Below are 14,155 nucleotides of genomic sequence, written 5' to 3' on the forward strand. Positions count from 1 at the left end.
ATACTGTATCCCTTCATCAGTTTCTATAATTTCATTTCCAAAAAAGAAGAAAAAAAATCACGTGGGAATCTTTAGAAGAGAGGGTAGATCTTTTAAGTATTATTATCACACACACACACACACACACACACAAGAAAGAAAGAATAAACTTTTGGAGCTGATGGGTATGTTGATGGCATGGAGTGTGGTGATGGTTTCATAGCTATATACTTATCTCCAAACTTAGAAGTTGTACACGTTAAATATATACAGCTATTTTGTATTTCAACCGTGCCTCAATAAAGTGGTTTAAAAAGCAAAAAAGAATGACCTTTCACAAGATTCATTTCCCCTGCTCCAAGGTAGTGTGGTGGTAGGACTAAGGCTAGATGAAGGTCCTTTAAATGGATGTTGAAAGAGCACACAGGATGATTTTGATACTGGTGGGCACAGCCTAAGTTAAGAAACTCGACCCTATTGCCTTTAACAGCTCTGTGCTTTGCAGGTTACTGGGCAGGCGATGAGAATCTGATCTTTCTAATCTTGCTAATTTATTTTGTGTCCCTGACACTCTTATTGCCATTTATTAATTCTTGAAATCATTTAAGGTTTTGTAGAAGTACTTAACCTTTAAGACAAATCTCAGTATTTTGGGATGGAAATTCTTGGCCTTAACTCTTACCATCCTTTCCAGTCTCACTGACAACCACATACTTTGGAGGATGGGCTACTTTATTCTCTCATGAGCTTTGCTTGGTATATGGAGTAAATGAAAAATCCATGAACTTTGTAGTTTCATTGATGGATGCTGACCTGAGACCTTTAGGTGCATGTGCCAAATAGTTTAATACAAACGTTGCTTTTACTATATTATATTGAAATTTTAAAACTTTTCATTTTATTTTTTATTTATCGTTTGTAATGAAGTTAGAAAATAACTGATATTCTGAAAATTAAAAATTTCAACTTTGTTAATCTCTCTCTCACCATATATATTATACATTGTCATTTTGTATATTCACACACACACATATGTATAAAATCCACAATTTGCCTGGCCGGCATGGCTCAGTGGTTGAGCATTGACCTATGACCCAGGGGATTATGGTTCGATTCCCAATCAGGGCACATGCCCGGTTTCAGGCTCGATCCCCAGTGGGGGGCAGGGGTGCAGGAGGCAGCCGATCAATGACTCATCATTGATGTTTCTCTCTCTCTCCTTCTCCCTTCCTCTCTCTAAAATTAATAAAGATATATTTAAAAAATTAAACCTATAATTTATTTGTTTCCTTATATGTAAACCTTTTGGCAGCAACACAATCCTTACTTCTCTTAAATTACTAAAGAAAAGGTTTATCTGCTCAATTCTGTAATGGAGGCATAAACTTTCTGTAATTCAAAGGATTCTGAGGGAAACTTCATCAAATAATGTGTGTACATTGCTTAGCACCAAGCATGAGGTATAGTTAATAATAGATAAATCTTAGCTATATCATGATAAACTAGTACCCAATGATATTCATATTATTCCAAATATTCACCCGTTTTGGAAAACAACCTTCCTGTATGAAAGAGAAATGTGAAATGAAGGGTCATTCAGTAAATGCTGTGTTTTGAAGAAGCTGCTTATAAAATATATATACTGTACCCATTACATGAGGTACTCTTGTACTGAAGTGGTTTTATTCTCCAGTATATATTTTCAAACCATAGTTGGTATAATTTTAGGCCAAATAGGCAGCAACAGGAAACAGAATCGAATTTCCAAATTGCTGCTTTTGTTATATTTAATTATGAAGTAACCTTGAGGGTAGAAAGGCGTATTCTCCTAATATGATAGACTGGATTCATTAAAAAGGCCAGAAGCAGATTTTATATTACCATCCACACACACACACACACACACACACACACACACACACACACACCCACCCACCCACCCAATTTTAGAATTGAGACAAACATAAGATCATAACACTATTTCAAGATATGCAACAAGAGAATGGAAAGTGCACAGCACTAGTTCTGATTTATAAATGTTCTGCAGTGGTTTCCACAAGCCAGTAAGTACAGAGCTGGTAAGGCAGACTAGAAGGGCATGTAGAAACACCAGCCTAAGAACAATAACTTAGTTCTAGTTGCCCAGATTCTTAGGGGAACATTCTTAATAGTTTTTCTATAAGATGTAAGGCACAATGATTTTGTTCTATGGAAATCACAAATTTCATTGTTTATTAACTTTAAAATCAATGTCTTACACATTGATTTTCACTCAGATGTCTTTTGCTGGATGATACAACCTTTTCCTTGAACGTTTTTTATTTCGTGACACATGTAATATTTAATTGTGTGGATGTATGTATTCATTCAGCTACTGACAAACCTCTCTTTTGCTTCCAAGTTTTCGCAATTATTAATTAAGCTGTTAAAAATATCCATGTACAGGTTTTTTCATGGACTTAAGTTTTCAATTCCTTTTCATTTTCAACTCTAAGGAGCATGATTGATGGATTATATAGTTAAGAGTATATTTAGATTTGTAAGAAAGTGCCAAGCTGTCTTCCAAAGTAGCTCTTCCACTTTGCATTCCCACCAGCAATGCATGAGAGCTCCTGCTTCTCCACATCCGCACCTGCATTTGATGTTTCAGTCTCCTAATAGGTGGTAGTGGTGTCTCATTGTTTTCATTTGCATCGGGGTGAAGCATCTGTCAAAATCTTTGTCCCATTTTTCAGTGGGGTTGTTTATTTTCTTATTGTTGAGTTTTTAAGAGTTATAGTCTGGAGCAGAGTCCTTTATGAGACATGTCTTTAGCAAATAATTTCTTTCCATCTGTGGCTTGTTCCCTCATTCTCTTGACATTGTCTTTCACAGAGTAGAGTTTTTAATTTCAACGTTGTCCAGCTTATCAATCATTTCCTTATGTCTTTAAAGTGTATCTAGCCCAGCCGGGCGTGGCTCAGTAGTTGAGCATCGACCCGGGATCCAGGCTATCGGGGTTCAATTCCCTGTCAGGGCACATGCCCGGGTTGTGGGCTCGATCAATGACTCTCTCATCATTGATGTTTCTATCTCTCTCTCTTCCTCTCCTTTCCTCTCTCTGAAATCAATAAAGATATATTTTTAAAAAATAAAAATAAAAATAAAAAAATAAAGTGTATCTAAAAAGGCATCACCATATCCAAGGCCATCTAGGATTTTTTCTATGTTATCTTCTAGAAGTCTTATAAGTTCACATTTTACATTTAGGTGTTTTGATCCATTTTGAGTCTATTTTTGTTAAGAGTGAAAATCTATGTCTACATTCTTCTTTTTTCTTCCCTTTTTGCCTGTGGGTGTCCATTTGTTTCAGAACCATTTGTTAAAAGGCCTTTCTTTGCTCCATTGTATTGCCTTTCCTCCTTTGTCAAAGATCAGTAAACTGTATTTATGGTGGTCTATTTCTGGGACCTCTACTCTGTTCCATTGATCTGTTTGTCTTTTCCTTCACCAATATAACACTGTTTTGAGTACTGTAGCTTTATGCTAAGTCTTGAGGTTAGATAGTGTCAGTACTCCAGTTCTGTTCTTCAATATTGTGCTGGTTACTCTGGGTCTTTTAGCTCTCCATATAAACTTTAGAATCAGTTGTCAATAGTACAAAATAATGTTGGGATTGTATTGAATATATAGATTAAGTTGGGAAGAACTGACATCTTGACAATATTGAGTTTTCCTATCCATTAACACAGAGTGTCCTATAGATTTTTTCCCCCCAATCTGTATCCAGTAATAGGATAAGGTAAAGAGAGGTGGAGCCTGCATCCTACATTTAACCAGAAGCCATACTTATTTTTCATTTTTGCCTTCTTCTGTAGATTTTCTTTGAGCATTCGGAGGGTAAGAATTGCTCAACATCCACTATATAAAGAATTTTTAAAACTAGATTTTAGAAAGGAAAGGGAGATCTAGGTATTTTAATAAATATATGTGCATATGCACAAATACAACAATATAACACTACATATATATACATATATATATATACACACACATATATATATACACACACACATATATATATATATATATATATAATACATGCACATATATATCTTCATAAACAGTAATCATAGTAAGTCAATGTTGAGCCCAAATCCTTCACCTTTTGTGATTACATTGCTTTTCAGGGTTATGATCTAATTCAGTCATGAGGGACTTATTCCATTCTGTGACCACCAATTCTCCTTCTAATACTTCAATTTATCCACCATTCATGATTAAATGAAAGACCAAAAGAAGTTACCTTCTGAAATAATACCACCTTTGCTGTTATCACCATTAACAGTTAATTAGAAAGGTAAGATAATGAAGAACCAGCCCAGGCCACTATGATTCTCTGTGGCCCATAACTGCTTTTGTTTCCCAAACTTACTAGCTGAATACATGGCACTAATGCTTTAGGTCTCAGAAGACAAGTTATGCATTTATTTTTTTCAATGAAAACTGTTCTAGGCAATATTTCTCAATTCATATCAGCTAATAATTAAATGTTCTTGTTTCATAGTTCTGTTCCTATGGTTTGTCTTTACCACTTATCAAAAGATAGCTTACTTTTTTCTTTAACCCCTAAAATCTCTCAATAAAGCTAAGTCATTTTCTATTATAACCCATCTCCAAAACTTTTAGTTCTACAGTGTCTATATTTTTTGGTAGACCTATTTGCTACAAATCTTTTTAAAGTGTATCATTTCTTGCTCTCTTTGCTCTCTACCTTGGTTTTTCCACTTCCTATAAATGTAACAGGGAAATGGTAACCCCAGGAACTAAAAAAATCTAGTTAATGAATGGGAATGGAATGGAGAAGTATACTTTTTAACCTGTATTCATGAAAGTAAGTACAATTTTTTCCATGAACTGTGTTTTAAAGGTTATAAGGTATTGAGACCTGAAAATAATAAGTTTTGTGTTTTTTTTTTTTAATATATCTTGCAACTCTTCTCCCCTTCAAGTACTTTCTTTTATCTTACTTTTTAAATCCACGCTATGCTCAGTAACTTCTCTGTTGGTTTCTAAAGTTGTGTTCCATCTCTCCTTTTCTATTGCATTAAAATAACCCATACTCAAACTTAACTTTATACTAATACTTCAAGCAGTGCTAGATTCCCAGTGAGTGACAGAAATAAGTTTTTAGAATCATTGGTAAAGTTATATGGATTGCTCAAAACATAACTTCTTTCATGGACTACCAAAAACATATTAATAACCAAACTCAAGCCACTTCATAGTATTAGAAAAGAAAATTCATTTTTCTTACTTCTATTTCTACAGATTCATGTAGTTTCTTGCAGGTGGCTGAGAAAGTTTCAGAGGTGCCAAACTCAAAATACCAAAATTTGTTCTTCATTCTGAAAAAGAAAAGCAACAAGCAGCTTAGGCAATTATCAATAACAAAAAGGATTTTTAAAATGAGGTAGGCCTGTCTGGTGTTATAAGTAATAGAAAAGCTTTGAGGACGTGTACTATCCCCAATGTAATAAATGGTCACATAATTTTCAAAGCTTAAATGTTGGTGTCAAATTGTATGATTGTTCCCTGAGGGAATTACAGGAATGTATTGATCTGACAGATTCAAGTATATCTTTGACTTTTCTATATGCTGGTTGCTCAGGTTTTAATATATGGCTTTACTGCTTATTATTCTTAGCTTGTTCTTGGACAACTTCATTTTAGATCTGCCACTCATAAAGAGAAAAAATCTTGGCTTTTCATGGGAATTAAAGAAACTAAGCTACAAATGCCAGGATTTTCTAGATGGCTGTGTATTCAACAAAAATGAACATAACTGGATAGCATATTAAAAATTGTAGTTATCCATAAAGACAAAATTCAGTAGTGGGTAGATAACCATTAATTATTTCATTAAGAGATTGCCCTCTTTTAAATGAACAATACTGGGAAATTATGATACTGCAGAGAGCTAAAGATATAATATTTTATAAATATAACACAAGTTTCAAAGAAAATATAGTTTAAAATATTCCAGTATTTAATCTGGATGTAAGATGTTCAAAATTTATCTTCTCCCATGACCCACTGGGAATATCATTATTTCTTTGTGACAGTTAATTAAATTTATGATCATTTAATATAATTTTACAAAGGTTGACTAGATTTTTACATTACCAAGTATTGGATTTAAAAATTCATTCTCATGAAAAAATGCAGTTTTTAATTATACATATTCTAATAAGGTATCATGTCCTCAATTAGAAGAAAATAGGTAAATTAGATACATATTTTCATACATAAAGACAAACAGAAAGAAATTATGTTATGATATTCAAATATGCCTCTCACATCAAATTATTCTTTTTGACATAAATATTGTTATGTACCTTTCACATTAGCATGTAAAACATTTCAACAATTAAAAAGACATTTGGCAAGTACCTTACTACTTAATTAAACCCTATTTTAGTTATGGAAAATGACATGAAACCTAATACAGTGCTTATTATTACGCCATATTAAATAAAGTTCTTGGTATGACATTACAAATTATAAAAGTAATCTCATCTATCTAGATGCATTCAATAATATTTAGCTTCATATAAGGTCTTATTAATTTAATAAAAATTTTTCATTAGCTCCTCTTATATCAATCACATATTCAGGCCAGTAATCTAAAGAACACTATAGGTTCCATTGGATTTTAGCAACCTGAATCCTTACTCTTTCTAGGCAATATTTTCTTTGGGTTATGGCCTAATTTCATGTATTTGAGCGCATAAAATTAGATAATAGTAGTTAGAACTGGGACATACATTTAACACCAAGATCTGTGGGCTTGAACCTATGTACAGGTTTATTTTATTATTATTATTTTTTAATATATCTTTATTGATTTCAGAGAGAGGAAGGGAGAGGGGGAGAGAGAGAAACATCAATGATGAGAGAGTCACTGATAGACTGCCTCCTGCATGCCCCCTGCTGGTGATTGAGCCGAAAACCCAGGCATGTGCTCTGATGGGGAAATCGAACCTCAGTCTCCTGGATCATAGCTCGATGCTCAACCGCTGAGCCACGATGGTTGGGCACATGCAAGTTTATACTAAAATCAATCAAATACCTACTTTATAGATGTATTTTTATAATTTTGTACATTGGCGAATATTATATAAAATTTTTAAAAATTTCCTAATGATTCATTATTCTGATGAAAAATTATATCATTCAGTATATTGAAAGGAAAATATTGGTCTGTATAAGGTGGTCTCAACCTTAGAATAGTAATTAGTAGACATTTCATGACTTTTGGAACTGTTTTCTACAATCAGCAAGTTTGCTAAAAACATTTTTTGTGTTGGACTTTTATCCAGAACTTTCTGGATTCATTTATTCATACATTCATTCATTTAACAAATGTTTAGAGAGAACATTCACTTCCATATGCTACTGTGTCTAGTGCTACAGATACAAATATAAATGCAATTATCTTAGTTTATAAGGAGCTCAGAATGTTGTAAGATCATGGGCATATAAAATAATTTAAAATTTAATCTCTAAGTGAAAAATGAGCCACATATTGTGAGAAAACCCTTCAATGAATCAACTACTTTTTCCTTGGGGAGTCCAGAGAGCTTTAGAAGAGAAGGTAGCATTTGAACATGTAGGTAGGAGATGGCAAACAGGAGGAATATGTGAGGAGTTCTGGGTGTTTTTAGGAGTGCAATACAACCTCAGAGAATGTGGACTGCAAGCTAACAAGGGTGCGCTTCAGAAGCACGCAGGCCAAGTTAAGGATTTGGACTTGAAATTATTGATTAATAGGATGCTCACAGAAGTTTATTAGCAGTGGAGTAACATAGCCAGCTTTGTTATGTGGGCAAATAAGTCTAGCAGAAATGAGTAAGTGGGCCGGAATGTTGAAATGTGGGCATTGTGGACAGAAAAGTGGTTGCTGGAATAGTACACATGTAATATAATTGAAGGCCCAAACCAAGTCACAGATGAAGAAGAGGAGATCATATTAAGAGAAATAAATGAGGTAGGATCAATAGGAACTGGTGACTTTATTTTTATTTATTTTATTTTTTAAAATGTTTTTATTGATATCAGAGAGGGGAAGGGAGAGGGAGAGAGAGAAACATCAATAATGAAGAGTCATTGATCGGCTGCCTCCTGCACACCCCTACTGGGGATCGAGCCCGCAACCCGAGCATGTGCTCTGACCGGGAACCGAACCATGATCTCCTGGTTCATAGGTTGATGCTCAACCACTGAGCCACTCCTCTTGGGCAGAACTGGTAATTTTAGATGTACTGATTTCTGCCCCACCTAGGTATCTCTGGAAGCATACATGGCATATCAGAGCTTTACCCCAGCAAAGGGCTGTGAGCTTATATTTCAACAGGTTCTGTTACTGAATCTATATTGTATTGCAGTTTGAAAATTAAATAGGAATATGAAGCTTCTGATTGCACGTAAATGACCACTCCTTATTTCTTCCATTCTGTTCATCCAAGTTCTTTATAGCTTAGTTAGGATGAGGAGGAGCTTATTATATCAGCTAACCAACATACACCTTAGTAAACACAATAAACAGAAATTCTGAGAATTTACATTCAGTTTTTATTCACCATATTAGTTAGCATTACTGCTCATGTGCAAAAGCTGCTTTAAATTCTCCATTATTACAACCATTTTATGCTTCACTTGGATAAATATATGGAGGTAATAAAAAGCACATAGAATCAGATTCCACATGACAAATTAAAAGCTGTTAAATTTTATTTTTTTTTCAACCCAACGGGTCTTTGGGTTGTAGAAATGCAACAAAACCCCACCACATTTAAGCATGTATGCTATTTACTTTTACGGCTCACATTAGAAAATGATCCAAATAATTCAAACTCAAATTTGTTAGAGAAAACATATAGCTGTGGACCTTAAAAGGAAGAAAATTGAAGATTTAACCCACTGTGAAATGTTCAAACCAAAGTCGTATTTACTGTATTCAAAGACCAATTTTGTGATTGCAAGCATGATGACAAATGCCTCACCAAAAAGAGTTATTCATACTATTATAATTTTAAGTTGTTAATATATTAAAATCTCATTCAGTGAATTTAATTGTAAGTCTACAGGTTTCAGTTTAATATTTAAAGTGCTTGCCTACCAGAACTTCAGGTAAAAATGAATAAATTTTCAGGTAAAAATGCTCATATTTACCAGGCATTTTCTTGAACAGTAATTTTGTTTATTTACGTGTCCTTGGGGGAAATATATGAAATATAGAATATTGGATTTTTTTCTCAAGTAAAAAGTCATTTCTGTCATGAAATTTAGCTATTATTTACTTCTCCAAGTTGTAAACTTTCAGGTAAATAATTTAATTTCTAGCAAAGTATTTTTCTTGGAATTTTTCTTCCTGGTTTACATGGTGTTGTTTTTGTTTTGGATTTTGTCTGCTAAGTAATTTTAACACAGCAAACATGAAACAAAAGAGACAAAATGTGAATTGGTAGTGTATTTCCCAAAAAGAATTCCAAAGAACCTAATTAGGTAGGAAACTCGTTTCTAACAAATATGCAACATACAGGGAGGGGTGAAATTGCCTCATTTACCTCACAGTACAAAGCTCAAAAGTAATAAACATAGAAAGTTTTAATTCAGTGAAATTACTCTTAAATGAACGGTCAGCTTTCTCATGGGTGTATTTCTTTTATTACTTTATATATTAAGTGGCAATATAGGAAGGCCATTTAACATGGAAAGCTAAAACATCTTCTATTGGACTCCTGAATCCATTTCCAAGCCTCCTTAACCAAGGCATTCTATCTATTCTGTATGGATAGCATACTCATTAAATGAAAAAATAAAGTCCTTTTTAATCTTCGCTTTTGAAATGGAAGCAAAAACATAATGTCTTAAGGAGCTTAGTTAAAAATGGATTTAAAATGAACATTTTTTACTCATTAAGGATGTTTCAAAAAATCTCATCTTTTTCATTAGCTTTCTTTCACTTCTGCCCTCTAATGAAAGTATTGCAACCATCATTTTAAATCTGTTTTTAAAATTATTTTCTCATGGTGAACAATGTTTCTAACAATTCAATAACTTTATTTTAATAATAAAACTCAGTCTCACAATTTGATGGAATCTCCTAGAAGCAGAGCCTGAGTTTAAACTTAGCTAACAGTGTTGGTGATGAGAGATGCTGCACTGTTGACTTAGAGCAATGGGGTAAGTCAGCACTATTCAGCCAGTGTGCCAACACACCAATAGCCATCCAGTGCGAATGAAATCAAAATGATACCTATTTTTCTGAGTCAGACAGGCAAAAATATATTTTCAGTGTGCCACAAAATTTTAGTAATGAGTTGATGTGCGCCATGAGAAGAAAAAGGCTGAAAGTCGCTGCAGTAAGTGTTCAGAGTGGTACATTGATGTCATAGAATTGAGTTTTATTTCTTTTTCATTGCCAAGAGACATTAAACATTAGTTATAGAGTTACTCATATATTCCTAAATGTAGTGAGGTATTATTTTAAAAAACATACCACAAATCACCAGGAAGGGAAGAGTGGGAGCTGATTTCCCCAGTGGGTGAGCTGAGTCTGAAACCTGCAGCTCGGGAGAAAGCGCCCGTGGGCAGCACGTGGGCAGGGCCCGGGCCTTGGCAGCGCAACACCCAGGGGTCAGTATCGGAGTAAAGTGGGGGCACCTGTGGTTTACATTTCTGTCACCTCTTGAAGTCTCCTAGAAACTAAATGCCGTCTGTAGGGACTTCAGTAACAGGCATTTTTAAAGAACTAAGCCCACACCCAACTCGAATGAGATCAGCAATTAATTTTTTCCTTTGATTGGTAACTATAAATTCACTAATAAGTGATTATGAAAAAGGGTGCTCGAAGTTTGCGGTATAGGAATAATTGAGAAGTTTTAGTACAATTTATAAAAATTATAGTATCAAGCATTTGAGTGTATACAATTTATATATTTGCTTGTAGAAATCTGAAACTACAATTTTATGGCAATTTCTATCCATATGAACATTCTAGAGGCAGAGGTAACTCAAATTCTATATCATTATATTTTTAAAAAGAACTACATTTTACTGAAACCCTCAAACCCATGTTTTATTTTAAAATAGCTATTTATACTTCTCTCATAGCAAGAGAATTATGTTAATATTACTTCATAAGAAAGAAACATGGCTGTAATTACTACAGTGGGGACATTTTATATTCACACCAAAGAGAACAATCATTTTTCATGTCTCCAAACAAAAAGATATAATTTTTTTAATGACGTGTAAAAATGCTTGTATCTAATGCTCATTCATAAGATATGCTTGTTAAGTCCCCAGGAGACAATGGAACAAACCATAGAAGCTTCAGACAGAATCACATAACACTCCGTCTTAGTTTGTGAAATAAGATGGATACTCTAAAAATACATTTTTTAACCTGAATTACTTTCAAAAGAGTAAAGAAAGTTTCTCCAGTGTAAGTATATGAAAAGAATGCTCCCGTATCAAATATTTTAGTATACTTTTAAAATAATTTTTCCAATTCTCTTTTAAAAAGTAAAAAATATGTGGTTGTATGAGTATTTTTTGCCTACAAAAACTTTATATAATAATACTGATGAATTATTTTTCCCTAAATGTTCTTTTTCTCTGCTTGTTGCTGCACATTAGAAATAATCAGGAGAGTTAAGATGGAAAGGATAGAAGCAGTGGTGCCACATTGCAGAGTCCATACTGAAGAAGTCTGTATACCTACTAAGCCCCCGGAAGAGCAATAATAAATTAATGATGTCATAAAGTGAAGTACTTAACCCACAAAATATTTAAACAATGTCCAAGCATGTTTTGTACTTAATATCTTTCAATAATAATTCAATGTTTACTATTAAAATAGATATTTTACAATCACAAAACTTGCCCTAAGAAAATTATTAGGAAGATTAAATAAAGTTTGTGATAGCAACGATTGCTATTGTTACTGAGGATGGCCACAGGCAGACACAATGAGGTTTAGAAATCACACCCCCAATATCACATCATGTAAGATTGTACACGGTAAATTAGAATAGCAGGATTTCCTGACGAAGAACCTTGGTCAGGTTTTCCAAAGACTCTAGGTAACAGAGTTTCTCAACCTAGCCTCACTCCTTTGCTCCAATTGCATAGTTACCAAGCAATCGGGAAGTTAATATGACTTCCCATGGATTTTGATATTAGGAATATGATGTCTTAAATTCTGGAACTGTGTAGCTTAATCCCTGGAAAGGAAACACCACCACCTTCCCTCTATCGTAAGAGGTATGTGAATTTTATTCCTTGGTAAACTTGAGCGAGTGAGTAAGAGCCTGGTCATTCTGGGCGCCGTGATGCAATTATGTTTTTGCATTTACCAAAATGAGTATAGATTGGACTATGGCCACATACTCAGGATATTGCCCACTAGGTGGTCTGCTGGAAACCCCAAATAGGCTCTGTAGGCAGCAGGGACAACTAGGCGGATAACACAAATTTAATATGTTGCACTAGATAGCGAAGAATGGCTTGCTGCATATTCACCAACTGAATTTCTTGGTTCTCTCTCTTTCCTCCCTCCCTCCCTCCCTCCCTCCCTCCCTCCCTCCCTCCCTCCCTGCCTTCCTCCCTTTGTGTCTTATTTATTTGCTTTTACTGAATGTACTAAGCTAATCAACTATTTAAGCACCAAGTATAAGAATATAAAGGGTTGTTGTTGTTTTTTTAATGTTAATATAGTTCAACAGATATTTAAGGAGTGCCTATTTAATTTCAGGGAAGTTAATTAAATGTAGTAGTTTCACTAGGTTTCATAGTAAAGAAAACTCTGATTTTCTGTCCTGACTCATGAACAACTGTTTACAGCTAGAATATAAATTGACTGGTAACTCTGTACATCTAGCAACTATGAGACGGAATCGACAGTATAAATAATCCTGTTTAATGATATTTGCTTTGCATATTAAAATATGAATGACATCTGAAATCACTAGACAAAGCAGTTTTAACATACAACATAAGAAGTTCAACATATTAAAAAAGATTACAAAACTATTATTGAAAAATATACTTTTAGCACCGAAAGGTCAATTAATTTTCCTATTTTAGACAATGATTATGTATCATTAGAACAAATTACACCTTGCTACATTTTCACTTATTTCTCCTAACCAATTTTAGATGCTATATTTTATAAAACTTGTAAAAATAAAGAAAAAAAAATGACACCTCTCTAGTTCCTTCACACATCATTTCCCTTACCTATATTCTGTGAAGACTACCACAGCTTCACAACTTTAAAAAAAAAAAAGTTTTACTCAAACTTGTTTCTATTCTCTGAAAATTAGTGAAGTGTTTTATCTTTTGTTTTTCTTCACACATCAGCAATCCTGTTCCAATTCTGTAACAAGAAGCCAAACTTTGCATTTTCAAAATGCTGTTCACCTTAAAACTTCTCTCACACTAGAACTAAAAAAATGGGGCAATTCTCCTTTTTTCACTGTTATAGAGGAGTGGTTTTACAGACATATTAATTATCCTGTACAAAAATGATAAGGATGGGAATCAGACTACTTGAGTTATATTGAAGATATTGATATTTTAATCAAATTGAAGAATTATATAGTCTAACACATGAATCAGCAAATCCATTATTATTTAGATTGCATTTTTTGACACTGATATATATCTTGAGGGGCGTAGATGACTCCCTGAAATATCATGATCTGTTTTTGTTTCCAGACAAGATGCTATAATTTATATAAAATATTCAGGCTGACTCGTATATAAACTAATTGACAGATGTCGGTATGATCATTTGGGGATTCTTCATTGTGTTGGTGTATTTGAGTACACGGTAGATAATTCTAAGGTGAATGTACAAGAAATATGGCCCCTCCAGTATTATGACTGTTTTATTTTTACAATATGCCTCACCCATACTATTTTCTCTTGTTTGAAATTATGCCCATAGAAACAGATAATAAACGGAGATGAATTCCAGGTGGAAAGATTTTTATAAGATAAAACTATCTTCAATTTGCATCACCATCAATAAACCACCACTTTTTCTGTTAAAATAGTTAGCAACATGTTTCATTGGTTCCCAGAATTTAAGTAAGTCATCTGCATTTTTCAACTGAAAAAGAAC

The 14,155-nt window shown here is 33.7% G+C and overlaps 1 protein-coding gene across 5 annotated transcripts in view; it reads right to left on the reverse strand.

Moving 5' to 3' along the window:
• DGKB (diacylglycerol kinase beta) overlaps nt 1-14,155 on the reverse strand; it is a 527,029-nt gene that overhangs the window by 134,709 nt on the left and 378,165 nt on the right. For all 5 annotated transcript variants that reach the window (XM_081146772.1, XM_081146768.1, XM_081146770.1 and 2 more), the window contains one exon: nt 5,276-5,366. In XM_081146772.1, coding sequence (XP_081002898.1) covers nt 5,276-5,366 — 91 coding nt within the window. The remainder of the gene's footprint in view (nt 1-5,275; nt 5,367-14,155) is intronic.

Source organism: Miniopterus schreibersii (assembly GCF_964146895.1).
Source record: "Miniopterus schreibersii genome assembly, chromosome: 9".
NCBI lineage: Eukaryota > Metazoa > Chordata > Mammalia > Chiroptera > Miniopteridae > Miniopterus > Miniopterus schreibersii.